This window comes from Battus philenor, unplaced genomic scaffold (genome assembly GCF_028537555.1).
Source record: "Battus philenor isolate CCGP_79_NKW_IND1 unplaced genomic scaffold, ilBatPhil1.0.hap1 SCAF_1, whole genome shotgun sequence".
Lineage (NCBI taxonomy): Eukaryota > Metazoa > Arthropoda > Insecta > Lepidoptera > Papilionidae > Battus > Battus philenor.
The window spans coordinates 12,214,965-12,242,703 of record NW_027181661.1 but is presented as its reverse complement, the minus strand read 5'-3'; the positions used below and the strand labels follow the sequence as shown (position 1 = coordinate 12,242,703).

The 27,739-nt window shown below is 32.9% G+C and overlaps 2 protein-coding genes across 8 annotated transcripts in view; one reads left to right on the top strand and one right to left on the bottom strand.

Moving 5' to 3' along the window:
• Positions 1–4,180: 4,180 nt before the first annotated feature.
• Positions 4,181–11,514, bottom strand: LOC137918787 (chromatin complexes subunit BAP18-like). Of its 5 annotated transcripts, none has more exons than XM_068761691.1 (6): positions 11,368–11,514; positions 8,889–8,969; positions 6,952–7,043; positions 6,551–6,652; positions 6,070–6,235; positions 4,181–4,624 (listed from the first exon to the last, which is right to left on the bottom strand). In XM_068761691.1, exons 1-6 carry the CDS (start codon positions 11,386–11,388, stop codon positions 4,517–4,519), a joined length of 570 nt encoding a protein of 189 aa, XP_068617792.1. In that variant the 5' UTR covers positions 11,389–11,514; the 3' UTR covers positions 4,181–4,516. The 5 variants fall into 5 exon arrangements, with proteins under 5 accessions (XP_068617792.1, XP_068617800.1, XP_068617818.1 ...); XM_068761699.1 differs by having other exon boundaries at positions 6,127–6,235; XM_068761717.1 differs by having other exon boundaries at positions 6,172–6,235.
• Positions 11,515–12,237: 723 nt separating this feature from the next.
• Vps13B (vacuolar protein sorting 13B) overlaps positions 12,238–27,739 on the top strand; it is a 73,678-nt gene continuing 58,176 nt past the window's right edge. For all 3 annotated transcript variants that reach the window (XM_068761876.1, XM_068761799.1, XM_068761721.1), the window contains exons 1-14: positions 12,238–12,321; positions 13,162–13,447; positions 13,562–13,739; positions 14,334–14,391; positions 15,046–15,230; positions 15,898–16,036; positions 17,420–17,607; positions 18,339–18,508; positions 20,247–20,429; positions 21,814–21,954; positions 22,358–22,536; positions 23,500–23,630; positions 24,779–24,986; positions 25,965–26,194. In XM_068761876.1, coding sequence (XP_068617977.1) covers positions 13,361–13,447; positions 13,562–13,739; positions 14,334–14,391; positions 15,046–15,230; positions 15,898–16,036; positions 17,420–17,607; positions 18,339–18,508; positions 20,247–20,429; positions 21,814–21,954; positions 22,358–22,536; positions 23,500–23,630; positions 24,779–24,986; positions 25,965–26,194 — 2,077 coding nt within the window. In that variant the 5' untranslated portion in view covers positions 12,238–12,321; positions 13,162–13,360. The remainder of the gene's footprint in view (positions 12,322–13,161; positions 13,448–13,561; positions 13,740–14,333; positions 14,392–15,045; positions 15,231–15,897; positions 16,037–17,419; positions 17,608–18,338; positions 18,509–20,246; positions 20,430–21,813; positions 21,955–22,357; positions 22,537–23,499; positions 23,631–24,778; positions 24,987–25,964; positions 26,195–27,739) is intronic.

Here is a 27,739-nt window from a genome sequence, read left to right as displayed (position 1 = left end):
TAGTCTGTAAGTCGCAGTTGTTAAATAAAAACAGAGCGAACCGGAAAATTAAAAAAAAATTGTATATTAGGTCTCGTTAATCTGATGAGTAATTTCTGCTGACTTAAAAACTATCCTTGCGGCGTTAATGTATACGTTCCAATAAATTGACATAATTTTGACTGTGACCTTTGATCTTTCTTACGATTACTGATATGGAGTTGATTCTAGTAATTTATACTCAATCTTTGGTGATATAACTTGATTACAATTCTTAATAACGTATTGGCTGACTTATTTAATTTGCAATTCGTCCAGGAGTTCCGAGTTTATTATTTATTACTTTATCTAAAATTAGACGAGATCGATTTTTTTACGTTTTTACGTAGTAAAGAGAAAGAAAATTTTATTATAAACTCCTAGAAATAAAATAATAATTCAGTACAAACCCAGATATTTCGTAAATGTTTAGAGTTGTTAATAAACACTTTACAAATCAACTAACTATTCACTACTGCTAACACTAACATTTCTTCAATTTATAATGATTACATAGAACGGTTATTGAAACATTTTAACGCTTTATATACTACAATCGAATAATCAATAACACTAGTAGACGAATAGTTTCGTACAATGTTAGCGTAAACGATATAGAAAAGGAAAATATAATAAGAATATAAAAAATATTGCTGTTAGATTATGTACATTTTCACTATACTATTTTTTTTTATAATTTTCTAGATTGTATTTTGTAAAACTATTAATAGCATATGGTAATATTAGGTAACGTCAAAGATCGGTAAGAAGTACAAAATCTGAAAGATTTAAGCCATTCGATCTGTAGACAGTTCGGCATCACCAACTTGTTTTCATACAGATGATTACAGCAATAAATTTAAGCTCACGAATGATTTTCAAATAGCAACCAGAAGTTACACATGAGATAACATATCTACTAAAAAAAACTAAATACCAAAAAAACTTCGTCAATAAAGGAAAAAAAAACATCACGTGGCATAATTATACGATATAATAACTGTATCAAATTTATAGAGGTCACATTATCACATACGTACGCGAGATCAGTCAATTTTGTAACATTCTTTGTCAATTAATAAAATTATAATCATAATAATGAAGGAACTGTAATAAATACGGCTAAATCTTTTTAAACATTCTCCCGCATCAGAAGTTTTACCTACTTGTACTAAATTCAAAATACAGTATATATAGGCCTCGCTTTGTATCTCACTAGTCACCCTTGGGTGTGCCCTGCATCCAGCGTCTTCCGACGACCTTCATTAGATTGTCTATCCACGTTGTGGTTGGATGCTTGCAAACAAAAGTAATATAACAAATTATCGCTTAGTTTTCTTCTTCGCTACGACAATAGATAAGAATATTTAAAAGCGACTTCTCATAGGCATTTTTAAGTTTAATATACCGAATCGAAAATTGATTATAGGTTGTCTTTTGTGGCTCTACGAAAATCAATTTTGTACTTATTCTACTCGCCACTAATTTAAAAAAAAATCAGGTAATTGACAGCAATAACGTAATGTCATAAAAACTAATTTTCGGGATAGAATTCATGAAACCATACAACGTAATATCGTCGTCGTTTCAGCCCATAGATGCTCATTGTAAGGCATAGGTTTCCCCCAAAGATATCTACGGGGGACATACCAAAATCGCCACGAGTGGCTGGAAGGTTGACGATCGCAATGTGGTATATTGATTGATGTGATTATCCTATACAATTATTGCCTAAAGTGGTAATTACATAACATTGTAATCCGCGAATTGAAAACGCGACCTACGATCGCAACTCTAACCTTTATCGCTGGGCTACCAGTACTCTACTTAATATATATATTATATATATAAATAAATAAATAAAAATTAATATATGTACCAAAACAATAAGTTACTGACGGTTACAATAAGAAAATTATATTGACGGTTTGGAAAAGCAACTGGTAATTTTTAAGCATGGATGCACAGACCGCGGCCCGCCGACAGCAAAAATAATACTCGTATATTCGAAAAATATTGAATTCTAATAATTATAAATTCTTTATTATCTTTAATTGCCTACTTACTTACTTCTGGTGGCCGGCCCGCCATCAGTTCATAATTTGCCCGAGTGGCTCCTAGTCTCAATAAGTCTGTGCAACCATGTTTTAGAGCATTCAGTGATAGCTAAGTAAATAATGGGAGAGGAAAGGTAAAAGAACGCAAAGGATTAAAATAAAATAAAATATATGGATCAGTTAAAACAATTTTATTCATGACAAAATTAAAATTTCTAACATAGGCTATGTACATACAAATTTAAAGGTCAAGTTCAAATAAATGGCACAAAGGCGTTTCACATTTTCTTTCTATGCTGTTAGGTAAACAAGTCTTTCGCCCAGGGTAGGCATCTAAATCTTGCTAGGATGTAAAATGCGTGCGATCACCACTCTAAATGTTAAATGACGCACTAATATAGGCACTTATTAATAAAAAAGTAGCTGTTCATAAACTGTCCCAAAAACGAATTAATCAAATTACAGGAAGATTGAGAATATTATTTTGCAAAATCAGAATGTGCGTTCACAAGGAACAGAGAAATTTGCATAAAGCGTATATACCATATAATGATCATTATGCGCTCGTGTTCTAGTTTACCAAGAATGATGAAGAAGAGTATTATCAGTTTCCAGAGAAATTCTGTTATAATGCTACCAAAACCGCTGTACTACGCCTTCGAACAGCGCGGCGAGGTGGGATAAATATGACTTCCTTCAGCCCACCGTAGAGCTTTAAAAGAGAGGTGACGGAACGAAGTGACCAATACTCCCCCCTCATCTCATCGCATGTATCAGACGCGGTAACCATACTGTAACCACCAGCTATGGTGTTCTTTTTTTCCTTTTCATAATTATTTAAGTTTAATGTCTGGTGCGACTCCGACTCTAATGTAATAAAAAAAAATAATTCATTTTCCAATGATGACATGATAGTACCTTATAACAATGTCTCACAGAAAATCCATAATTTGTATTAGTAAACTATACGCAGACCGAAACCGCTGTACCTGTGGGACTTTAACTAAATCCTTCCATAATACCATGCCATTTCATTCCAAACTCACTTTGGCACGTAGCTTTTTAAAAAGAAAATTAAGACCATACATGGTTAGGAGATCCCACTGTGTGTGTTCGTAATAGTCAACATTTAGTCAAATTTAATTCAGAGGTAGAGTATTTTCCATGCGCATGTTCTTTAATAATAAAACAGAATTATGGAAATTATTCGTCAAATCCTTTCTCAAGGAAGAATCAAATTTTAAAATTAACCTCATTGTTTTTTTTTAATTTTCAGATACTTTTCGGCTTTATTTTTATGTCTGTACATACTATACAGAATGAAGTCATACTGTAATCAACTGTGCTGCTCGTTTTTACTTTTATGAAAAAAACTTTACACGCATCCAAAATGCTGTCATCAATCAGTCAAGGTATCACATAGAATCTTCTTTCTACGAGGCACGATAGCCACTATTTTTAAGTGTTTCAGTCTGATGCGTCTTCAGCTCAAAATTATAATATATGTTACCAATGGCGACACGATAACACCGTTTATTGTTAAAAATAACTAAATTATAAGTTATCTCAATTGCGCATTGTACCATATTTTGATTCACAATTCTGTAATAGTTCAATATAGGAGATACTCATCCTAAGTCCCTCGATGCGCGTACCTAAGACGCGGTACAGCGGCTTCGGTAGCGTTATACCAAGCTGTGAGCCAGAGTACTTGCATACTGTGTAAACTTATGTTAAAACCTTCAGAGCTTATTACTTATTTTGCATAATAATTTTCAACCATATTCTTGAAGTATTAAGAATTAAATTAACCAGCAAGAAACAAATCGTGTTTATTTAAACATTAAAATATAGATGGATTACTTAAGACTTCAAAAATTTTTATGTCAAACCACATGCCAGTAAGTGGCAAATTTCTTTTTGTGCTGCTTGAGAAATGTTCGACTCCGTCACAGCATCCATATGCTAGGCTCTCCTCCAAAAGTGAATGAGAAAAACACTTAAAAAATACAAAGTTTATTGGAATAACCACGATAACTTTTGTGATTATTTCAATAAACTGGTAGGTGTGGTAAGGTAAGGAAAAAATAAAAGGGAAATAAAAGTAGCAGAAAATTGATAATAGAACACAAGAGAAACTTTTACTTAAACACTATAAAGGGCATATGTTCCTTGGATTGTTCTATTATTTTTAATGTTTTTAAACCTAAATATTTGAGTGAAGTATAACAATGAATTGTTAAATGTCACATATTTCCAAGTTTGTGAGGTCACATAGATTTACTACGGAGGTACAATTCCCAATTTTGACCAATTTCGTTCAACACTCACAATATGCAACAACACTTAAATCACTTACACATACAGTTTCGTCTCAATATTCCGCTATATCCCCTGAGTACAGGTAAAGTCTTTTAGCAGAAATCGAGGTCTAGCATGTTTCAGGCAGTCACTTCATCACTGCTGCCATCAAACTCCAGTTTCACGTCATTAGTGAGGCCTTCCACATCCATTTCATTTTCTGTGGCATTCAGCATATTAAGTGTTACCTATACAATAAAATGACATTAGTTTTGTAAGACACATAATCTAAGCACAAAATGGTACACAATTTCTTAAATATTATTTAACTATTGTTCCAAACGCACATTCTCAAGTTCCATATTTCAATCGAATATATCAATGATAGCATTACATTTACATTAATAAAATTCGATCGTATTTAATCATTTTGTTTAATTTTATGTTAGATTATAAAAGTCTGAACTTGCATTGATTTTGTACATATGTGTTTTAGAGCATTTATTTAAAAGTTAATTGCATTATAATTAATTAAAATCTACAAAATATACAAAATATTTACTAATTAAAAATTAAATTTTGTCCATTTATTGAAGTCAATTCGAATATAAATAGAGTGCGAAATTTTCGAAGCAAAGAATAGCAAATTATGTTTCGTTACAGATTCATGCCATAAATTAAATAGTTCCAGTGATATGATCACATTAATTATTAATTGCTGCTAATAAGTTTCGCACTCTAGATTTTAAAGAAAAAAAACCGCTAAGCACTACAGTAAAATTGTGAAATTTTCTTTTACCAAATTAAACAAAAAACTATGTAAAATTTACTGCAGTCGCACCTTATAATCCACATAGAACGAAAAACATGACATTCTATCTACAAGACTAACACATCATGCATACTACAAACTCATAATAACTTCTTTACCTTACTAAAGAGTACCTTATCACAAACTATATACACAAATATACCAGATATATAAACATTAGTTCCAAACCCGTTAAAAATATAAGATGCCTTAACGCGGGAAAACGTAATTCTACAGCTAGCCTGTCTGTGAAATTTATTAACTAACATACCTATCTATAAAGATGCACAGATATTTACTATATAAAATAATAAGTATGTTATAATAAGAGATACTCAAATAATTAGCTCCTAGAATAATTGCTGTATTGTGTTAGATACAAATAAAATATGTATTCTCTTATTGGAAAACTCATTTCGTTTTCTGATGTGTGAATCACAGAAGTGAACGGAGGAATATAAAAATACCAAAAAAATGAAAGGTAGGAAACAATACCACAACTTTTTCTATCATTAAGTAATAGTGCACATACTTATCTTCAAGGTAGAACAGTAATGTCAAAGAATCACTAGGTCTCGAAATTGAAAAAAAAAATCAATGAGTAAAAATTAACCGTAAGTAAGATGCTAAACCCTAGTGACTTAGTTAACAGATTAATTTTTTCCCCCTTTAAATAACTTGCCTAGGAACATCTTGTTATACTGCATTTGCATATTTGATCACCAGTGCATGCCATTACTGCTAAATGCGTGTTGAAGCTTCAATAAAACCTTATACCAATAAAAGAAACAATCAAATTTTACTATCGTATACTAAAAAGAGGCACGAACACAAACAAAAACTAGCAAACAAAAGTAATTTTTAATCATTGAAGATTTGAACCTCAGCATTTTTTCCTAACACGCTTGACTGATCGATGGCGCAGAGAGGGTGGACTACCTGCGGTACTGGCGTTACTTGTTGACTGGTCACCGTACTGCTTACCTGCCTCAGTGGAATACCTGCATCCTCAAACGCCTTCTTCTTTAGCGTTGTCCGGATTTGCGAACTGAAAAATGACAATTAGATTTATCTTAGTTAACCTGTGTGCAAAAAAAAAGTGACTGCAGTCTGTTTATTCTTAAATCATTTAATTATAGATCGATGATTCTTTTATGTTCATCTTTTTTCATCTTCAAAAAACAAATAGAACGACATGTTAGCCTGATGGTCAACTTATTACAAGTTGACAAGAGTGGTCTTAGAATACAAAGTTCTGCGGTAAGCTATTGCATTGCAGGATATGATATGCTACGTCTCAACAGGCACTATTTTTATTGGCCACACACCATAAGTAAAAGTCTTCTATCGATAAAATACTTACACAGTCCTACTTTTAATATGTTGACTAAGTTTATTCAAATCTACAGCAAATCGGTGGACGCAAGATCTTAGCATTTCAATCTCCTCGTCTGTCCATTTACCGCTGCAAAAAAAATGATTGAATATTAGTATTTTAACGGAAATGAATGTATTATTGAATATGAATAGCTAAACTTTTTCCAAACAAAAACCAAAACCGAGAAAACATACATTCTTGTTGATTTTGACATTAAATTAATAAATTGAAGAATTTGTGAAAATACTATATAATAGGTTATAGTTTTAGAAAATTTATATCTTCGAACTTAAAAATCATTTTATATTATTTTCAAATTAACCAACTTTTTTATAAAAAGTTTCAGTACCACCTTCGTATCACAGCTAATAAAAGATATCACATACCCGGGTTGGGAATCACCCACTGGATGAAGCAACATTGTCATCTCTGCCAGTTTGTTGAAAGCTGTCCCTGCCTCACGAAATATTTCACCAACCTGTAAGCATAAAAATATGAATTGTGATTCACATATAAACCCGCATGCCTGCCCAGCATGCATTAACAAATATGTTGACGCCAGCATGCCACTGCAGCCAATGCTTATGAAAGCACTGGACCCGGACAAACACATGAACATGGCCAATGTTTTAATGCATAATTTTTTTCATGCCTACAAAATTAAGTGCCAACAGTTCCCTTCAATTATTACTCGACTGAAAATGTTTTTATTAGGAATTAGTACCCTAAGTATTAAAACATAAAGCACATGCAAACATTTAGAGGTTAGAGTATATAAAATAATAGTACGCACATTATGAAGCATGCAATTGTGTGCAATGCCTGAACATAAACTAAAGACAAAATAAATTTAATCAAAGGTTTGTATAAAAGAAACCGCCATAACCATCGACAACTTTTGCAATTCGTGGCTCTCATCATTATATAACTTATTAATGTCAAGATATCCATTATATCAAATTTTTCTTTTTACAAAAACTTAAAGAACTTAATTGTGAATAATTGGGTCCATTATCTGCTTAGTGGCACAATATTTTTTACATTTTTTATAACTTTACAGAGACAACAACAACTAACTACTGTACAGAGAATGCATGAAGCAAATTTTATGGCAACAATAAAAATAAAATGATATGATTATTAAGGAAGGCTTAACACAAAGGCAGGCTTAACAGAATGAGGATCTGATCGGATGAAAATTAATACAAAACAATTTAATTTAAAAGAAATCAATGGAAAGCAATTTATAAGTTTTTTTTAATAACTTAACAAGAAAATAAATTCAAGTTAAGATGCTTGAATGGTTCATTAAGCTTCTATGGGTTATAAAATAAATAAAGCCACTTTCTGTATCAATAACTTTAATGTATTCAGCAACAGAACCAAATTCAAACAATCTCACTAATTAAAAGAGTACTACTAAAATTATTAAGAATTAAAAAAAAAAATTGGTCAGCCACGCTAATAAACAAATGGAAGTTGTGACAACTGGTAATCAAGCGCCACCAACTATATACCACTACAATTCATAACATTCATTTCACCATATCATTAATACACCAAGGCAATGACATATGTAAAAAATAAGGTTTATGTTTATTATAATAATATATCATGGAATGTATCCATTTCAATATAACAGGTTTTTTACTTCATAATTATCATTAGGGACAGTGCATTATTACTGACTAAAAAAGCATATTAAACATTTAAACAAAAGTGCAATCTATATTTATAGTGGTGTCTACACTAGAAATACAGATTGCTCTAGCAAAATATTTTAAAGACCAAAAAACTAAAAAAAATAGCATTAAACCTTGCAATACCCTTACAAAATTTTGTTTAGTTTATCAACTCACCAATTTACGGAATTAAGTAATTATTCAAAAACCCTAATTTCCATTGAACAGGAATTTACAATTAACTACTATCCCTCACTACTTTTCACAAAAAAAAATTAACTTTTTGTTTAAATCAAAATTTAACAATATGATATTTGTTTACAAATTTAGCATCATTATTGCATACATTTATTTTTTGTTGTCACATTGTTAAATTTTTCAGGACAAACTCTTAATTTTGTGCATAATTAAAAAAATATACTTACCATGAATCAAATATTTAAATTATCTACTATTGGACAACCATATGTAATGTCAAATCCATGAATGGAACAAAAACTCAATCATTGGACATAAGTATACTTAAAAGTGTTAAATGTTTCATCAACAATTTACCAATTAAATTTCATTAAATTCAAATGTTTAACATTTCAAAAGAAGAATATTTTTTCATTTTTCTTTAATAATATCGCATAACTTACTTCCTGATGGTTACGATGAAGTTGTCCTCCTGGTTGTGTTCGATTACGCCGACACCTTCTGGTTATACCAGAAGATATCAACTGCACAAAATATATTATAGTACTTCAACTGTTCTTAAAGTAACTTTTGAACATTGTAAATACATATTCTGATAAATAACAAGAAATCAATTCTTAAGAAAGATTTAACTACCACAATTCTTAATAATTTTAAATAGTTACATTTTCAACAATTTAAGTAACTTTTTGGGTAACTGAGTTTTAAATGGCCTCTATAATTTGCATTGGTGATATTATATACCATACAAAGCCCATACATACTGAACAAACTCACATTTATCAGATTTCTGGTTAAAGCATGTCTTCCTTTTTATATTTTCCTTTATCCTTTGTGAACACAGGCAATGTTAATGAATTCACACAAATGGCGTGCCTAGTGGGAATCGAACCCTTGACTGTAACTCACAGTTCTTAACCACATGGCAAACACCATTAGAGTTATATACTAAGGAAAACTTAACATTAGGAAAACTTCACTCCGTGTAAGTCTTGTATTATAAAAATATCCTATTATTGATATTTGAGATTTATTATAAAATCATTGATAATTCAGTATTAAATGTGAGCACGTCAATGAGTAAATCAGAGTTAAAAATGATGTACATATTACATTCATACATTTATTAGTATATTTTATTGATATACATATTGCTGATAAATATACAGGCTAAACAGATGTAGCCCATGCATAATTCAAAATGCATGCATACCATAATGCTTGATTCTTCAATGAAACTGCACATAGAATAATTTTTTACACCGTTTGTAAATAAGTCAGTTCTTTTAATACATATTACTAATCCTTATTCTAAAATAATTTTAAATCCCTAAAAACAATCAATTTGTTTTATCAAATTTTAAATACTGTACCTCTTTCGCATGTTTTATATTACTGTTAACAGTTATTTTTAAGTGTTTGATCAATTATTTAGGATATATAACATGAAAGATGAATTCTTAACAAATAAATCATTGCATACACTAAAATGTCTAAAAAATTTACACATACCTACCCAGCTTAAGATAGGCCAATTTTAATTTATAATTAACCTTGTATTAATCATAATTTAATATGACTTGGGTTATTGTAATCCATTAAAATAATATTGTTTTGCAATTACCCAAATGTTTATTGATCAATGAACTACCAAATTGTCAGTTGATTGTCCAATTAAAAAAGTAATGAATAATTCTTCAACCGTCCATAATTTCCTAAAATTATCTTTAATTATTACATACACAAATATAAAATTTGTATAGATATCTGATTGATTCTATACTTTTCCATTAGCTGAACACAAATGTGGCCAACTAACAGAAGAACAAATTTGGTTGCTTTGTTTAAACAACAGTATGCAAATTGTTTTTCAAAAATCCCAGATTTTTACTACACCACAAACATGTGTAATATTTTTATTTTTAACACAGCTTTATAATAGACAACTAATATTCTTTGTTATTATTTTTTTGTTTCCACCAATAGTAAAGTGTTTAGCTATTTTTTCTTGAACTATCCTTTCAGAAACTCAAGGCTTGTTAATAACAGTATTTCAGTTGATAACTTTTAACAATGTTATATAATTTCCGCTTTTATTGGTGTTTAGGAAACTGGGTGATAATGTGAATCTTGAATTATGACTGACTACAGTTCCATTTGTTCAACAATCATAGTAACATTTGATAGAAGTTATAACAGGGCAACAGACAAAACCGAGTGACATTTGCCCAAAAAAACAAGACCGAAGTGTCATTTTAACAGTTTTATTAAATAATAAAAATTTTATAATACAGAGTTATACTTAAAACGAACCTGCTTTATTCGACTTATTGTCCATCGTTAAAATGTCACTTTGTTGATTTCTGTGGACAAAATGTCTGCCGACCAAAAATCTTCAAATGTGTCCGGACACGTTAACATATTCGTAAGAAGCGCATCTCCAGAAGCTCGCATAGAAGACCCTAAACAAAGCGTGTCTCAGCTACGAGGCTGAGCGGAGCGGAGGCGAGCTGAGCGTGCCTTTTACACGTGGTCAGGTAGCGTAATAAGCGAACTACAATGGCAATCTAGGCCTCTTGTGGAGCACACTCATTATGCACTTTATTTTTAAAATTCCTATCGATGATTGCACTAAATGAATGGTCTAAATTATCGATTAGTATTCGTCTCTAGAAAAGAATCTCGATGACGTAACAAAATTGTAAATAATAACAAAAGCTAATAACACTATACAATTTGAAAACTAAAGGCATCTGCCGTTATATTGTTTTAAGTATCTTAGCTTTTACAGTGAAAGATTACAAATAAACGACATATATTATTTGTTATTAAATTACCCGTGTTTTACAACGCAACTTATTAATATCGAAAATATTTCGCGATGTATTTTACTAGCTACTTCTAACGGGTATTAATACTTACTTTTGTAGCGGAATTATTCATTGCGGATGACTGCCGTAAAGATGGTATCTCAGTGTTGGTTATTAGACATTAACTATATAGTATTACTTGAATATAATTCTCATTTATTTTTAATTTCAATTCAAAGAATAACGTCTAGCTTCTGAAACATATTCTAGAATAATGACGAATTTGGGAAATCTAATGTTACCATTACAAAAAATATTATCGTGAGTTTTTTTTAAATAAATTTTTAGACGGTTAGCTACTAATACAAAGTAACAATAATCAACAACGTTAAGATGAAAAAATTGATCTATAAATGTTTATTATATTTTGGCAATACAAATGGATAAAACCCTAATTTTTTGAAATGCATGGACTTTTATTAATAGTACTTTCTTATTGAATTATTAACTTTTGTCGTTTAAAATATGTAAATTACTTAGAATTTTGAAGCTTTTTGGAAATCGCCTTGAGTTTATTATCAAAAAAATTAAAGTAATCAATAAGGTTATTAAAAAAGTAATGCTTTTTATGTTATTATCACAATAGCCAGTAGTGTAAATTCAAAACCACGATTCAAAATTTGTACTTTTCAATACCATATGTAAATTGGCTTTATGCTTTTGAATTTCCATATTCTTATCTACAATGGTTAAATACAGTCTGTGCAGAACTGACACGCCGATGTTTGGGATTTCAATTGTGTGTTTTTGTTGTTATACAGTATAAAAAAAGTTATTTTCCAAATAGTCGTTTTTTCAATTAAAAAATATTCAAATATACCAATACAATGTCCTTCGCATAAACATGTTTTTATAATTAAATAGTTATAATGGATCGCCTTTGCTATACATCTATGTTATTGTTTTTCGTCGCTGTTATTATTTGTAATATTCCTGTATGAGTGAGGCCAAATAACTTATTAATCGAAATAGGGTTAACCTAAGCAGGTTTCCATTTAATGGAAAGGTACATATTTGTTTTTAAAGTTTTTCTGACTTAGTCTCTTTAATTTATTATATATAGTCACGATTTTAACACCAATCTTATCTTTGCGATAATGACGATTTTACAGTTAATACCCTGTTGTAAATTATTAATACAATACCTACTATAGTCAAATATTGTTAGACAGTTAAAATTAAACTCAACACAGCTGGAATATGGATTTAGAATTTATAATTGGGTAGCATGTTTTCAAAAAAGAATCTTAATTAAAAGTGAACTTATATATTTTAGAAAATAGAGGAGTAATAAGACAAACACCTTAATGTTATTATTTGTTATGCCTACAACAGTGCATTATTACAAGCCTTCATGTTCTTAGAGCCTTGAATTAAGAATCCTGTAAAACTGAAGAATGTAGCGGCCCAAGCAAAGAATTTCTAGAGGGCACTCAAGCTTTGTAGGCTTAACAGAAGTCTTTATAATGAGAATATTACAAGGTTACAAAAGGCTATATAATTAATTTTTAAGGAATTGAAATAGAAAAAGATCTGTGGAAAAGTAATAATATAAGGGGTGGAGAGAAAAATAATAGACATAATTAGGAACAGCTCACTAATAGCTACACCAATACTTTATAATCATAAATATAAATGTCCATTAATTTATAGATATATATGGTTTTCAATTTTTACTGTTAGAATTAATGACTTGTTCTAATATTCTATCATTTTCTGCAGTAATTTTTTTATTGTCAAATATATCCACTTCATTACAGATTTTATGTCTAAATAATTTACTCATTACTACAGGCATAAAATTGATTATTGCAAAATAAATTCTTATTATATGTTTTGCTTTTAGGTACTTTCTAATTTCTATTACACAATGAGTGGTTGTTCGAAGTTTACATGGGAATACATTTTTCTGCATCTGTCTTTTACATACTGCATCTACATAATGATTATAAAAAGTATAACTATTGAAAAAATTAATAAACCCTGATTATTAATACTATTAGAAAGTGTGAATTTAGTTTAATTATTTAATATCATTAATAAAAATGTTTAAAATTGAATCATATATTACCCCTATACTACTGAGCTATGTTGATAAATATGTAAAGGACTTCAAACCAGCAGACGCACAAGTAAGTAACAGAGATTGTAAAACATTCCATTATTTTGTGGTTTAATTATATTTAAACTATATACTGCATCCTAGGCTAACATGTTAATTAGTAATTATAAATTTTGTTTTATAGGTTTCATTATGGGGTGGTGGGGTAGCCCTACATAATCTGGTACTTAAAGCAGATGTCCTGCAACAAGAAGTTTCATTACCATTTACCCTAGTGTCTGGGCGCATTCATGAATTGCTCATTCAAGTGCCATGGACGAAGATTATGTCTGAACCTATTATTATTACCATTGATACCATAGGTAAGTAAATATGAGTGTATGTATTTATGATTAAGTTTTACAACATAATTCAGAGCTTCCCTTTAGTTTAAATTTACTATAAATTTAAAATAAAAAGGTATATTATTGAATAAATAATATCATAGCATTCAAGAGTTTTTAGTTGATTGAAATGTGTGAAACTTGGTTTTTTCATTCATTTACATGGTTGATATAATGTACATATCAAACATTGTTAGAATTTCATTTAAAAAGAGTGACAGTTTCTGAATGGCTCTTCTTAGCAAATCAGTATTCAGAGACAGTGGTAGCTTAACTTATAATGTTAAAATAATTGACCATTTAAAAATTTGTGTAAATATCCTCTTTGATAAAGGTAATTTTAAATTGAATTTCATTTAGAGGGTGAATCAATTCCCATAGAGTCACATTTATATGTAAGAATATTATATATAAAGAAGTTTGACTGGGATTAAATATAAAAACCAAACTACACTTACAAATACATCATATCCATAACAAAAAAGTGCTAATCATCTCATTTCTCCATGCAATAAACTAGAGTAAAAGATTCTTGAATACATTTTTAATGGTTATACAATTTCTTTTCCATAGAATGTATTTTAAGTCTTCAACCACCACCTGAAGAGTATCCACCGTCGGAATCTACAAGGTATTGTCAAATTCAATATTAATTATTGCTGGTTAATACAATTTCATCTATATATATATGAAATTATATATATAAATATATATATATATATATATTATATATAAATATATATGTATATATATACACATATATATATATATATATATATATATATATATATATATATATATATATATATATATATATATATATATATATATATATATATATATATATATATATATATATATATATATATATATATATCTACAAGTGTTATAAATAGTTATATAATTCTTCTGTAGTTTCTCAACAAATACTGAAGTGAAATGAAGATAATATAAGATATAGGGATTTTTTAATAAATAAGACAATCTTTATTACTTATTCCGATACAATTCCGATTTTTTTCACATATCATTATAATTTGAGATGTAAGACGTCTAGTGCTGGACATAGGCCTCTCCCAAGGTTTGCAATAGCACTGGTTGGAAGTGGCATGCATTCACCATCTTCCGACGACCTTAACTAAGTCTTTTTTTTTTTGGGAGGATGTATTACGCTTCGCTTACCGGTTTGTGGTTTCCAATACAAATCCTTAAGGCCCCGTGGTCAAAATTGTTAAAAATTGTGGCTATTGTCAATGTTTTAAAAGGGTGTTTATTCTATTTTCAGAAGTCCTGTAGTGGAGGCACCACCCGGGTATATGCGAGCGCTGGTGCGCCGCGTTGTGAGCAACATCAGCGTACGAGTGCACCACCTAATCGTGAAATATGTGCAGGACGATATCGTGCTTTCACTGAACGTAAAGCACCTCGCAATTGACAGCGCTGATACTAATTGGGAGCCTGCATTCGCCGGTATCAATCATTATTAATTTGTAATATTTGGTACTATGTCACTCAGAAATTTATTTTAATGTGCTGCGAGAACTATAGGTAATAATTAATACATAATTTTAATATATTTTTTTATAAGGGAATATTTCTTGGTTACGTGTCGTCAACTAAACACTATGGGGTTTACGTGTTGGAATACGAGACATACCTTCAAGGAATTTTGTGTCCAAGCTGTAAAGCATTACAAGGCTGATTTTCTAACATATCCGACATAGCAAAATGGAGTGGCAATTTAAAGAGGCAGTAGGCAGCCCACAAAGTGAGCAGAACAGTTGATTGCTGAGTGTTAAACTTAGAATAGGATGTCCACACATAAAGTGGACATATGATCTTATAAAGTGCGTCGAAAGACTCCTTATTCCTCCTTCTCTACTGATCTTATTGAAAATCTTTGAAAGATGCTTGTTTCCAGCAGCGAGCATCCTATGACTGTAACAATGATTATTATTATTAATTAAAAAAAATCAAGTTATGTTATAATGTTGCTAAAGCTTTTTAGACTAAATTAAAACATTTATTTCAAACTTAACTTAATTATTATTATATATAAAGAATAAGAAATACTAAGGGCTGTACAACAGTACTGTGGTGGAAAAAATTTATGATAAAGTGACATGATGTGTTGCAGATATCTCAGCAAGTGACCCGGCTATACGACGGTTGGTGCACCTAGACGATCTTACGTTGTGCCTTGACCGAGCTGATGCCGATGGCAAGATACGCTTCTACCAGGAACCACTGCTTTATCGCTGCCAGCTAGACTTCAGGTCCCTTTTTATTCTACCCTTCATCATATTATCTGGCGGTTATTATTGTTCATTTATACATTATATTATTGTTTGTATATTTATTTATACAAAATCCATGCTGAGCTAAAATAGGTAAAAACTTAAACTTGTTGCAATTATAATACACTTGTGGTTGGTAATAATATTTTTTTAATACTATTTTAATTTACACTAATAGCAATATCAATAAATTTCTTGCGACCTTTGCTGAAACAACTTAATTAAAAAATCATTACTGCTACAGATTATAAATTGGCTTTAATGTACTTACACAAAAAAAAAACTTGCAGAGATTTATTTATTAATTTATTATTCTGCACTCATATTACAAGAAAATTGCTTTATCTCTTAGAATGTAAATGAAACGGTTAAAAGTAAATTACTTAATTTTAACGATTAGATCACTATGCAGTTTCATAATAACACACTACATTATGGCATAATCTTTTAATGCGTTCACTACATAAATGTTGTTCAATGATGCGATCCATTTAAAATAGGTGATAATTACGTTAAACACTTTCTGAATTTAAAAAAAGTATATATATCTAACGTAAAAAAACGAGTCATCAATGAAAAAAAACCACTACCTGTGTGAAATGTTTGCTTTATTATTCTGCCGCGCTTTTAAATTAGATTTAAATAGTACAAATATATTTATTACATTGGCGTGTCGGGAAGCTTAGCGTTTATAGTAATTTTGAATTATATCGATTTTTATTTTAAAACAAATTGGTGCTTTTGAATTGTGGCTATTATTATTGTTTAGTGACAAAATTTACATGACGAGGTTGCGGTTAGCGAATATGTATGGAATATGTCCAAGGCCTATTTTTGTGCGATTGTTATGAAATTAATTTATTCATTTTGATTTATTTGTCACTATATGACATTACCTATGATATTTGCTGCCATTGTGCGATTTGCCTGTTATGAATTGTATATAAAGAGGTCACAAATGAAAAAAAAACATTTTAATGTTTAATTTAGCTTTTACGTCATTAATAAATTCCAGTAATATTGCCTAATGCAATTGTGTTTTTAAATACGCAGCGAAAATAAAGCGTTAGTGCATTTAACCACTATTAGGCAGCACTATTTTTCTTATAAATATATGTATTGCTACTGAAACCCCTGTTCCATGCCTTGATACGTCGACAAAGCTCGCTGCGGCAGGATGACGGAAAGCAATCTTCTGCTCTTTTTTCTTTGCACTGCAGTGGTTTTGCTAGCATAATTATACAAATCTTGCGAAAAACGGCAGCATTCTGAAGCTGTCTATGTTTGAGAATACGTCACCATAAAAACACTTAGTTTGCTTTTATATATAACGTATAGAATGTGTGATTTTATTATTTAAAGGGTGTTGACGCGCCTGGTGTCCGCGATCAGGCGTCGCGCGAAAAGTATTTCGATATGGGTACGCGCAGACAGACTGGCGGGAGGTGCAAGCGGGGAGCAACTGGCGCTGCTGGTGCGACTGTTGCGAGAGAGACCCTCTCCTCCACCGCCTCCCGCCCCCAGCCATGCAGCTCCGCCCCCAGCACCGAGTCAGTACGACCCCATTAATTATGACCTTACGATTTCTTTGTTAGTTATTAAAGTAATACTATTTATTAAAAAAGAAAAACTATGTATGGTGAATATTGAATTCAAAAAATATTAAATTGTTAGGTGCACCTTAACTTCGCGAGCGTTGGTCATATACGTCCGCTCTGATTTATATTTAAAGGCACCGTCGGGACGGGCCTTGCCTAATGGAATATTTTATTGAAATAAATATATATTAAATTATATAATATGTTGGTCACATTACGTTTGAAGACGTTTTGTCATCATGTAGTTCATGATATTGATACCCACCAGGCTTCCTTTTCGGTATAAAGTGTTCTTTCCGTTATCAACATCACTTGGTACTTGCATTATTTACTTAGTTATAGGTACATTCTCCACTTTAAAAGTTTTTTTCTGAAATCAACCTGATCATTTGGGTTATATCAAGAATCATGACAAGGAGGCGTTTTTTTTGTTCCAAGCGCTCAGCCCTCGTCTTTGTGTGACAATATTAGTGTTAAGTTAAATTCTTCCGACTTTAAATGTAGTGGCATATCGAAGGAAATCTAGGAAAATCGGGAATTATCGTCTTTGATTTTTATTTTTGAAAATTATCTCTATCGTTTTTTTAGTCAAATGAAACGTATGATGTACATATTAATTTTGCAAGGTATTTGTTTTCCCACTCTAAAACAATTACAATGTATATTATACGATTAACCAACAGGTTCTTCGACGGCGTCACTCGAAGGTTCGCGGTCTGAAAGTTGGTCGGAGTGGGCGTGGTCGTGGCTCCCCGCGTGGGAGGGCGCCGGCAGTGATGACACGCTTGCACCGCCTGCGCCTGCACCCCTTACCTTTGCTGCTTACTTCGATAGTGTCTCCTTCACTTTAAAGGTGCGTAAAAATTACACAAACAAACAATACTTGTGTACACTATAAATTTGTGTAATAACATTTTTCTTATATTATCATTAATGATGAGTCAGATAGTAAGTATTTAATACTTTAAAATCAAAATATTTTTTATTTGAAAAGGCAAACAGGCGCTTGTTACAAATTGCAAGTTATTAAGCAGTTAATAATAAACCAAATTAAAATAATTAACTATTTACCGTAATCAAAAAACGCTAAGGTCAGATCGCTTTACATAGTTACTCTATAGACATAGACAGACCAAAGCGTGAATTACAAGTCGCTTTCATGGACGAACAAATTGATAAAAAAAAACATTGTTTAATTTTATTTGTAATATCATCATTTGTAATATGATTGTCACCAATTTGCGGTCTGCTTGCATATATTTGCAAGAAATAACAAGAACATACACACACGTTTTCGATGAAGATGCCGACGCCAATGCATGCGAAGTCGTAGCCGCAGACGTTTGCGACACCGCCGACGATAACGACGTCGCCGCCATCTTCTACGCCGAAATCGGCGCTGAAGCAGAAATCCTCGGCCGCTGCCGCTGTAGCCGACGCCCCTTCTGACGCCATACCATTGTAGATGTCGATACATACAAAGGCGCTGGTGCAATGTCCGACGCCGACGTTAATTAGTATTCGGATTCGTGGCAGACACGGACAACCAAATCGACGCCTAAGAAGATATTGTTAGTGTTGGTCATAGTGGATGCCGACGTCGATGCAGAGGACAATGCCGAAGCTGACTTACGAAATGTCTAATCGGGCGGCGCGAACGCCTTTGCCTACGATGACGTAGATGTTCACGCCAACGCTCCGCTGTAGAGGCTGCTCATGGCGCTATCTGATGATAATCTATTGTAAATACTGATGCTGACATTGGTGCAGTTGCGGTTTTCGACGCCGACGCCTAATGGTATTAGAATTCGTGGTAGACACGGACAATTAACCCAACTGATAGTCATTGTAGAAGCCGACGCCTGTAACTACACAAAAGGCGAATCGGCCGCAGTAGGAGTCGCCGAAGCTGACTCCCATAACGACGACTAGAGAGACGCAGTGTTCGTATCGGACGCTGACGCCAATGATCAAGACAAAACGAAGCCATCGCCCATAGCTACGTCAAGGACGATTGGGAGTACGCAACAGCCGCCGGCTCCTTCCTTGAACATGACGCCTAAACTAACATCAGTACCGTCGCTGACGAGAAAATTGAGGTCCACACCGAAGCCGATGCCCATGCCGCCGCCGATGTCGAACGATTTACCAACGCCGATCCCGACGCAGACGCAGGCACATGCAGCAACTTCCCGAGGCCCGTCCCAGTTTTACGGACAATAAACATGCACATATCTTTACAATAAAAATGTATGTTTGTAATGGATATACAGGTTGATTGGTTATTGGCGTAAAAAACATTTAAAGGTTCTACAACTACTTTTTAATCATTCTGTATAAAGTGATAAATCTGAAATATGTTACATTAATTTTTTTCTATTGGAATACAACAGGCTGGTAACTTCAAGCAGTAGCTTTAAAGTCTGCAGAACGCTCTTTTTTACCTTATTACCGTTTAGTGATTTATTATTTCTGAAACCATTGTTTTGTGGATAGGGTATTCTAGCTTTAATAGATAGAAAATTAGCTAGGCATTTATTCTTTAAAACTTTAACTCCAATAACTTATCACTTAGTATAACGTGGTTGCAGGTGATGGAGGCGGAGGTCGGCGGTAGGCGACGTGCTCGCGGCGTTCTCGAACTTGAGGCCACGCACGCGGCCGTCAGAAGCTATATGTGTGCGCCCACGACGCTGCGCCTGCGTGCTGGTGCTCGCCTGCTTGTCCTGAGAGCACAAGGCAAATGCGTCTGTGGACACTATCCCTCAACTTCTGTAAGTACTTTTCTTATATAACATGTTATTAATTATATTCCACTAAAGGATTAGGCCCCCCACTAAGTGGTTTGTGCTGCTATCGACAACTACCAACTACAAAATCTCAATGTCGCAGTCAGGTACTCGGGGCTTCGGAGCCCAGTCTTTTTTTAATACAGTCTAAAATATGTAATCGACTTGCTGCCGTCCCAAGCTGCACATACACTACATCCACACTACACAGCTTTACGGATAGAGCACACACGGGAAGAGCGGTTTACTACGTGCGAAAGACTTCGTGCGACTGGAATGCGTCTATCTAGGTTTTATTTTTAAGTTCATGGACCCTTCCATTCCGTGAACTCAGTTCTGATGAAGCTGTGAAACTGTCCGACTAACAGCATCAACTTCAACCGAAACCATGAAGAATGCTACCAAGAACCAAGAATGCTATCTATATTTTGCATACTGAGATATCTGTTGCATGACGTTTCCATTGTGAACGGTGCGGTGGATTGTTAAAGGCAAATTTGATATTGTTAATTGCCGAGTATAGAGTATTACGGACCGGATTGGATTCTGACTTCAGATTGTGTCACCTTCGGTTTTTTTATTTATATTGGCTCTTTCTGCCAAAAGATATAGCAGGTGGTTCTAGTCCTCTCATATTATTGCTATCTTATGGTACCAGCTAGAATAACCAAGCCTGGTTAAAAAGAAACGTTTGATTCAATGCGACCTTGTTGCTTGTTTATATGTTACACTCAAATCTTTCCATGACTTGTTGATTCATACCACCATGTGAAGATTTTATAATCCCTGCTTATATCTCGCATTGAAAAAGCGTCAACAGCTAATTATTTTTCCAAATTTATAGGCTCTAAAATTAGAAATAAAATGTATGGCCAGACTATCTATGTAACTGCAACTTATATTTATATATTACAGCCCATAGATGCCTTCTGCATGGCATAGGTCTCCCTCAAAGATATGTATACGCTTGGCGGGAGGGTCGACGAACGCAGTGTAGTATTATGATACGCAGAGAAGACTGTTGCCCACCCCCTGCAAACTCGTTTGTGAGCAGTTGCAATCATATATAATTAATGCATATAAGTGTGAATTACACAAAATTGAATTTCGAGAATCGAACCCGTGGCTTTACAATCCAAGTCTCAGTTCTTTACCTCTAGGCTGCCTCTGTTCACTAAAATCTTGGGTTATAAAATGTACATGTAATTTGAAGGCTTTTGGCGATGGTCAACCCGCCTACCAAGCCAAGCAGTGGGCCTTTAAAATCTGAAACGACAACGGTAAAGGCTCATCCTCGAACTTATTTCCGTGTTATAAAACAGTAAAATTATGATTAATAATAATATCAAATGATGTTTTCAAAACACAGCCTAACGATGAACCATCACTGTATCTGAGCAACATTGAAAATACGGACGAGACGTGGTCATGGCCGGAGGGAGACGACACGGTCAAAGTGGAACCCGCGGTAGCAGTCGACGAGCAGTTTCGTGGATCACCTGAAGTAACAGTATGAATTTATTTTGAAATATTTATTATAAGCAACTATGGCTTGGTACTGACCTCTGTCGTAAATTTTAACGTCGAGCTATTATTTTAACTTGGCATTCCTCTTTATAATAATTTAAAGTAATTCTAAGTTGAGGCGTAAAGAATCAAAAGCAATGAGATAGTAATACACATTCTCCTTTAAAGTATAGTAAAATATACAAATACTTTGTAAATAAAATATACAAATTCTTTGTGTGTCAATATTGGAATAATAGAATACTTAATTTAGACTTCTTACTTGTTGAGGATGTTTTTAAGTTAAGACTTTTATATCTGAACAGAATTGTTTCATTTCATGTAATTGTTGATATATCTTTGTGATTTAACCTCAAATGAGACATTCACGTGATTTTTATACGCAGGAGCCAACAGAAAGCACAGAAGAGAGTCCGCATTTGCAAGAAACCGTACAAAATGAAGAAAATGATGAGCTGTGGTCTAAGATGTCGCCGGTAGTTTTCTTTGAATACTGCCACGACCGAGCACCACCCGACACACTCGTTGATCCATATGACAGTCCACCGATAGATTTTCAGTACAGGTGTGTATAAAACTAACTTGTGTTGGCTTTAGATTTACGAACTTAATATTTAAAAACATACTTGAATAACTCTTTTTAAAGGAAGTGATGATTTTTGAACCAGTTGATAACTACTTACATTTTTCTACAACCTTAATAAAGTCTTTTTTATGGCCTCCGCTATCGCAGGCCTCTCGCTCTCCCCTATCGTATTTATGGGACAGGGCATTACAATCCTATTTATAATACATCATTAATTTATTTAATTTCACATTTAATCATAATTAAACAATTTGTATCTATTTACGTAACTTTCTCTTTTATTTATTTCAAATTAGTCCTTTTCTTTTCCTCCTATTATTTTTATTTCTTACCCGGTCTGTACTATTTTTACCTTTATTCCTATTAATTATGTCCTCAATTATGGCTCTGCAATACCTGTCTTCGTCACTGTTTATCAGTGAGGCGATGCTGTCCTCGGTAATCTTCTTTCCTGTAAGTTCGAAATCGCATCGTTGTTCTCCGAATGCGCGATAGTTGGTCACCAGGTGCACCACGGTTTGGTCCACCCTCGGCGCACAGAAGCACGAAAGACTCTCCTCGAGCTTAAACCTGCGAAGGTCCTTCGAGAATCCCCCGTGCCCCTTAGTTTGTCCATGATGTGTGTGGTCGTCGTACACTGCGCTTGCCGGGCAGTGGTCTCCTCACCAGAACCTTAAGTCCCCAGTGGTCACTTGTTCAGCGCTCTATGTGGCGTACCCGATGCAACTTAAACTACAACCATAAGCCATTAAATTGCTTCAGACAAAATATACTTGTGTAATGTTCATCCGTAATTAGAGATCTGTTTTTCATATAAAGTTATGTGTACTTTATTTTTGCCAATTGTTTGTAATATAATCATTTTTTACGAATAAGTTTTTTGTAAAATACAACAGAAACCTAACGGTTTTATTAGTAATGTAACATTTGATGTGCTTGCAGCGACTGGGCGGAGGATAGCAGTATGGTAGTCCGCGTGCGACCTCTCCAGGTGACGCTGTGCGGTGGGCTCGTGCACCGATTGCAAGTGGTTACCGACGTAGTTTCACATTTGCCGCCTCACCATCAACCTGGTCCGTATATTAAAGCTTAAGAAGATATTTGCTTATATTTTAATATCTTCATATAAACATGTCAAATAGCTGCCTTCATACGGTTCTGTGTTGCGCAGGAGCACATGCAATCATGACTATTACTATGGTTTCGTGCTCCTGGATACCGTATGGCTAAACTCAATTTGAGGACCTTAATTTTGTCATTGAAAATTTCAAAACAAACATGATTGTACCATCAAAGACGTTTCTATTTATCTACATTCTCATTATTCTACATCGCTTAGATATTGATTTCTCCGGTATTTCTTTTATAATCACTAAAGAGGATTTACATCTATGCACAATTGAAACACATGTGTGCGGTTTTAATAATGTTAAATGTATGTGTTAGAGGGACCTAAAAGTAATGTCGCTTTCTTAAGTTAAATTCACACGACTACAAATTTAACAAGTATTTATTTCTAATCAACAATATATTCACCTCCGTTATCAACAACCTTATGCCATCTTGTATATATACAAATTTTTAATACCGGAGCGGTAAAAATCAATCGGTTTTTCTATAAAATACGTCGACAGAAACGACATTATTTTTTGGTCCCCCTAATATATATGTACACGTTAAATACCCGTCGTGCAGTGTAAATATCACAATAAATTAATATTATTTTCACTAAAATTGAACATAGTGAAAAAATGAATAAAAATAAATTCCGAGAAAAAATGATGTGTTAACTGATTAATATTAAAGAAAGCGCTGTTTCCTATGTTATAATTTTTAAATGTTCGTATTATTTTGGTTGCTTCCGAATTATATTTTTATTAAATTCATGTTGCAAATTTTTACAAATTATTCAAAATCCGTTGTGTACGCTTGCGTATTTTATTTTTAATCTTAGGCCATATGAAATTTTCCATTACCCTCACTGCTATCATCGTTATTTTAGAACTAAGATGTTTACTGTTGGATAAAATCCTCCATAGGTTTCCAATAGGACCAGTTGGAAACTGCCTGTATCCATCGTTTTCCAATCTTAACAAAATCGGTTGCCCACCTTGTGGGTAAAAGTCCAACGAATCGCTTTCATTGCTACGATAAACCAATTTTCCTGAAACATACCGAATAGAAATTAAAAGGTATTAAATAATAGTATTTCTTTTCTTAGAACAACAAATGCGGACACTAACTGTGGAAGAGTGCGAAGCGCTGTCCGACAACTTGCCTCAGCGGCGCTGTAGTGTGGAGGTGCGCGGGTTGCGTTTGCGCATATGGCCTTGGTACCATGCACCGCAACGAACCCCGGTGCCACTGCTACTCGACGTCGAGCTACCGTTGACGGAAGCCACCATCGTCGGACCCCTCTACTCTTACAGGTTACTAACCCATACACTATGCTATATTTGACATTAATGATAATTATATATGTGTGCATGTGTAGACATAGTCTGCTACTTTGTGCATCCAATTACATCTTACTATGTTGCGTTCTGAGAATATATTCTCGGCGGTAAAAAGCGCGGTATAAAAATCGACCTAGTTTTCTAAATTATGACATAGCTTGCAGTTAAAAAGATCGAAAGTTTTAGACAATCTGTATATATTATACGTTTCACACACACATAAAGGTAAATGGATAATTAATACAATTGCTTTATGTTCAGTAACAGGTTTAATTTTGGACCTTTTTACTATTTATATAAATTTATATTTCCGTTATAAATTGAACTGTCGAATTAATGATTTCTTTAATACCAGCAAGCGCAAGATGGTTAAACGTCGTCGTACGTTGCGCTATCTACGTTATGATTTCTCACTACGAATTTTATATTGATCGACGTTTCGGTTTTGTCAATATACTAATGCATTTGTTACTTAACCACTTCGGTACGAGCGTCGTCTACAGTCTACGACCACAGGTGAATGCGCACAGTCGGGAAATACCTGTCGCACGCTGCTTCTCCACCCTGAGCCCGTTGTTCTTCAACACATTGCTGATGAGACTGTTTCACATAACAAGTGGATATAACTTGTAATGTAATTAAGACAGTTTGTTTCTATTTCGTTATTTCAGTATGTAAAGTTTGATTTTTATAAATGAAAGATTTGAAAATTCAACTCAAAGGTTAATCTTATTTATATATAAATGTTGTTTTTTGATTTCATACACACACACGTTCATCCAATGTAATTTTTAAACAATAATTGTAAATATATGTTAAAATTCCTTGGTTGACGACTAAAGACGACGCTCGGCTGGTGGGTACGGAATCGTGACCGTTGAGCACCGTAAACAAGTGGTTAAATAGAATTGGTTTTGTATTTATACTAAATTATTTAAATTTTGGTTGTAGAGTATGCTCGGCAGCGTGTCAGATGCCGGAAGATGAGGGCGTAGTGTGGAGCGGCGCGCGTATGCACGTGACACTGAACATGAGCGGCGTGTTCGCAGGCGTCCGTCTGCCCACTGTGCCCATGCGCAACGTCGCCCGGATGAACCTGCGTCTCGCCGCACACTCCCTGCTTCACCCGGGTCTCTTTGAAGACCACACCACTGTCCGAAACAGCTACACAGTTAATATACGTCAGTATACACCTTTTCATAAGGTCAACAGAATCTTTAGCTTATCTCATCATCCAATCATACCAATTCCTTTAGTTCAACTATTAACCGATTTCATCACCAAAAGAATATTATTGCACTTTTTTATATATTTAACAATATTTGAGGCACTATCACATTTAAAAGCCTCAAATGTTGTAATCCTATCTGGACTGGTTAATTTTGTAAAATTCTCTTAACAGAAGTAGTGTTTGAACATGTTTATAAGGATTCGATAGTTATTTTATTATTTAAGAAAAGAACTATTCTTAATTCTGAAGAAATTTTACTGCCGCAGCTATAAATTGTTGAAATACAAATTAACACAGCAGTTTAGCAAGAGGTGTATTACTAGATGATGTTTTTCTGTACATATACAATCATCTAGATTTAACAATTTGGCAAAATATGATCATAAATGTCCTTCTGTAAATGCCTCAAGATATTGTGGACTCGACATTGCGATATGCGGACATGTTAGTGTTAGATGAATGTAAATTTATCAAATAAATCATCTAATTTACAGAGAATTTAACTAAAATCAAATTTACTACTGAAATACCAATTTTTTTTTCTATTTCTTTTTGTAGAGCAATTACAATATTAGTTAGGTGTATCATCATGGACCTAGGTAGGCCTAGGTTTTGTCCACACTGATTTTGAGCTAACCTTTTATACATTGCTTTAGTTTTAGCAAAAAAAAAATGCCAGAATGTTTTTATTTTTATTTTCAACCATACTTTTTGTGACTTAACTATCGCACCATTTCGTATTGTATAACACGATTAAAACTTGCAATATCATGCTTCTTCATCTGATTCTTCTAGTAATTGTCTTTGTTATTTATTGTGAATAGTTTATCTGTATCTAATTTTTTAATATATCTTTTTTATCCAATTCAGTCTCTTCTTTTAACGGTAAAAAATTACTAACCAAATTATCAATTTTGAATTATTAATATATTGCTTCTGCATTTCTGTAATCTATCTGCTTTGAATTCATTATCAGCAACGAAATTTTCACACACACACACGCATATATATATATATATATATATATATATATATATATATATATATATATATATATATATATATATATATATATATATATATATATATTAATAACAATTTGTTTTGACAAATTACTTGCACTTTGAATATTACAAATTCACTATCCTAAACTATATTCTAAAAGTCGTGTCGTTGGCGATTCTGCTGTTAATATCGATTCTACTGCGACATCTGAAATATATAATATAATTTTCCAAGTAGTATTATATAGAATATACTTGACACGCTGTAATATACTTCAGCACAGAAACTTCTAACCATAGTCTGCTTTTTAATACATATTATCTATTATTTATTTGCATTTCATACAATTTTCCAGTTAAATATTTACAACAAAGGAAATTAATTAAATATAAAAAATTAAAATTGTGTGAATACTCGAAGCGTGGAGGAAGGATTTTATGTTACTGTAGAGGATGCATGCATCTAAGCAAAATCATATAAACGGGTTATG

What these genes read in the sequence shown, in the direction of transcription:
- LOC137918787 (XM_068761691.1), bottom strand. Translation starts at nt 11,388, where the DNA reads ATGAATAATTCCGCTACAAAA. An exon ending in TGAATAATTCCGCTACAAAA is followed by an intron (nt 8,970 to 11,367) that starts GTAAGTATTAAT and finishes TATTTTGTGCAG; the next exon opens with TTGATATCTTCTGGTATAAC. An exon ending in TGTTAGGAAAAAATGCTGAG is followed by an intron (nt 4,625 to 6,069) that starts GTTCAAATCTTC and finishes TTTATTGTATAG; the next exon opens with GTAACACTTAATATGCTGAA.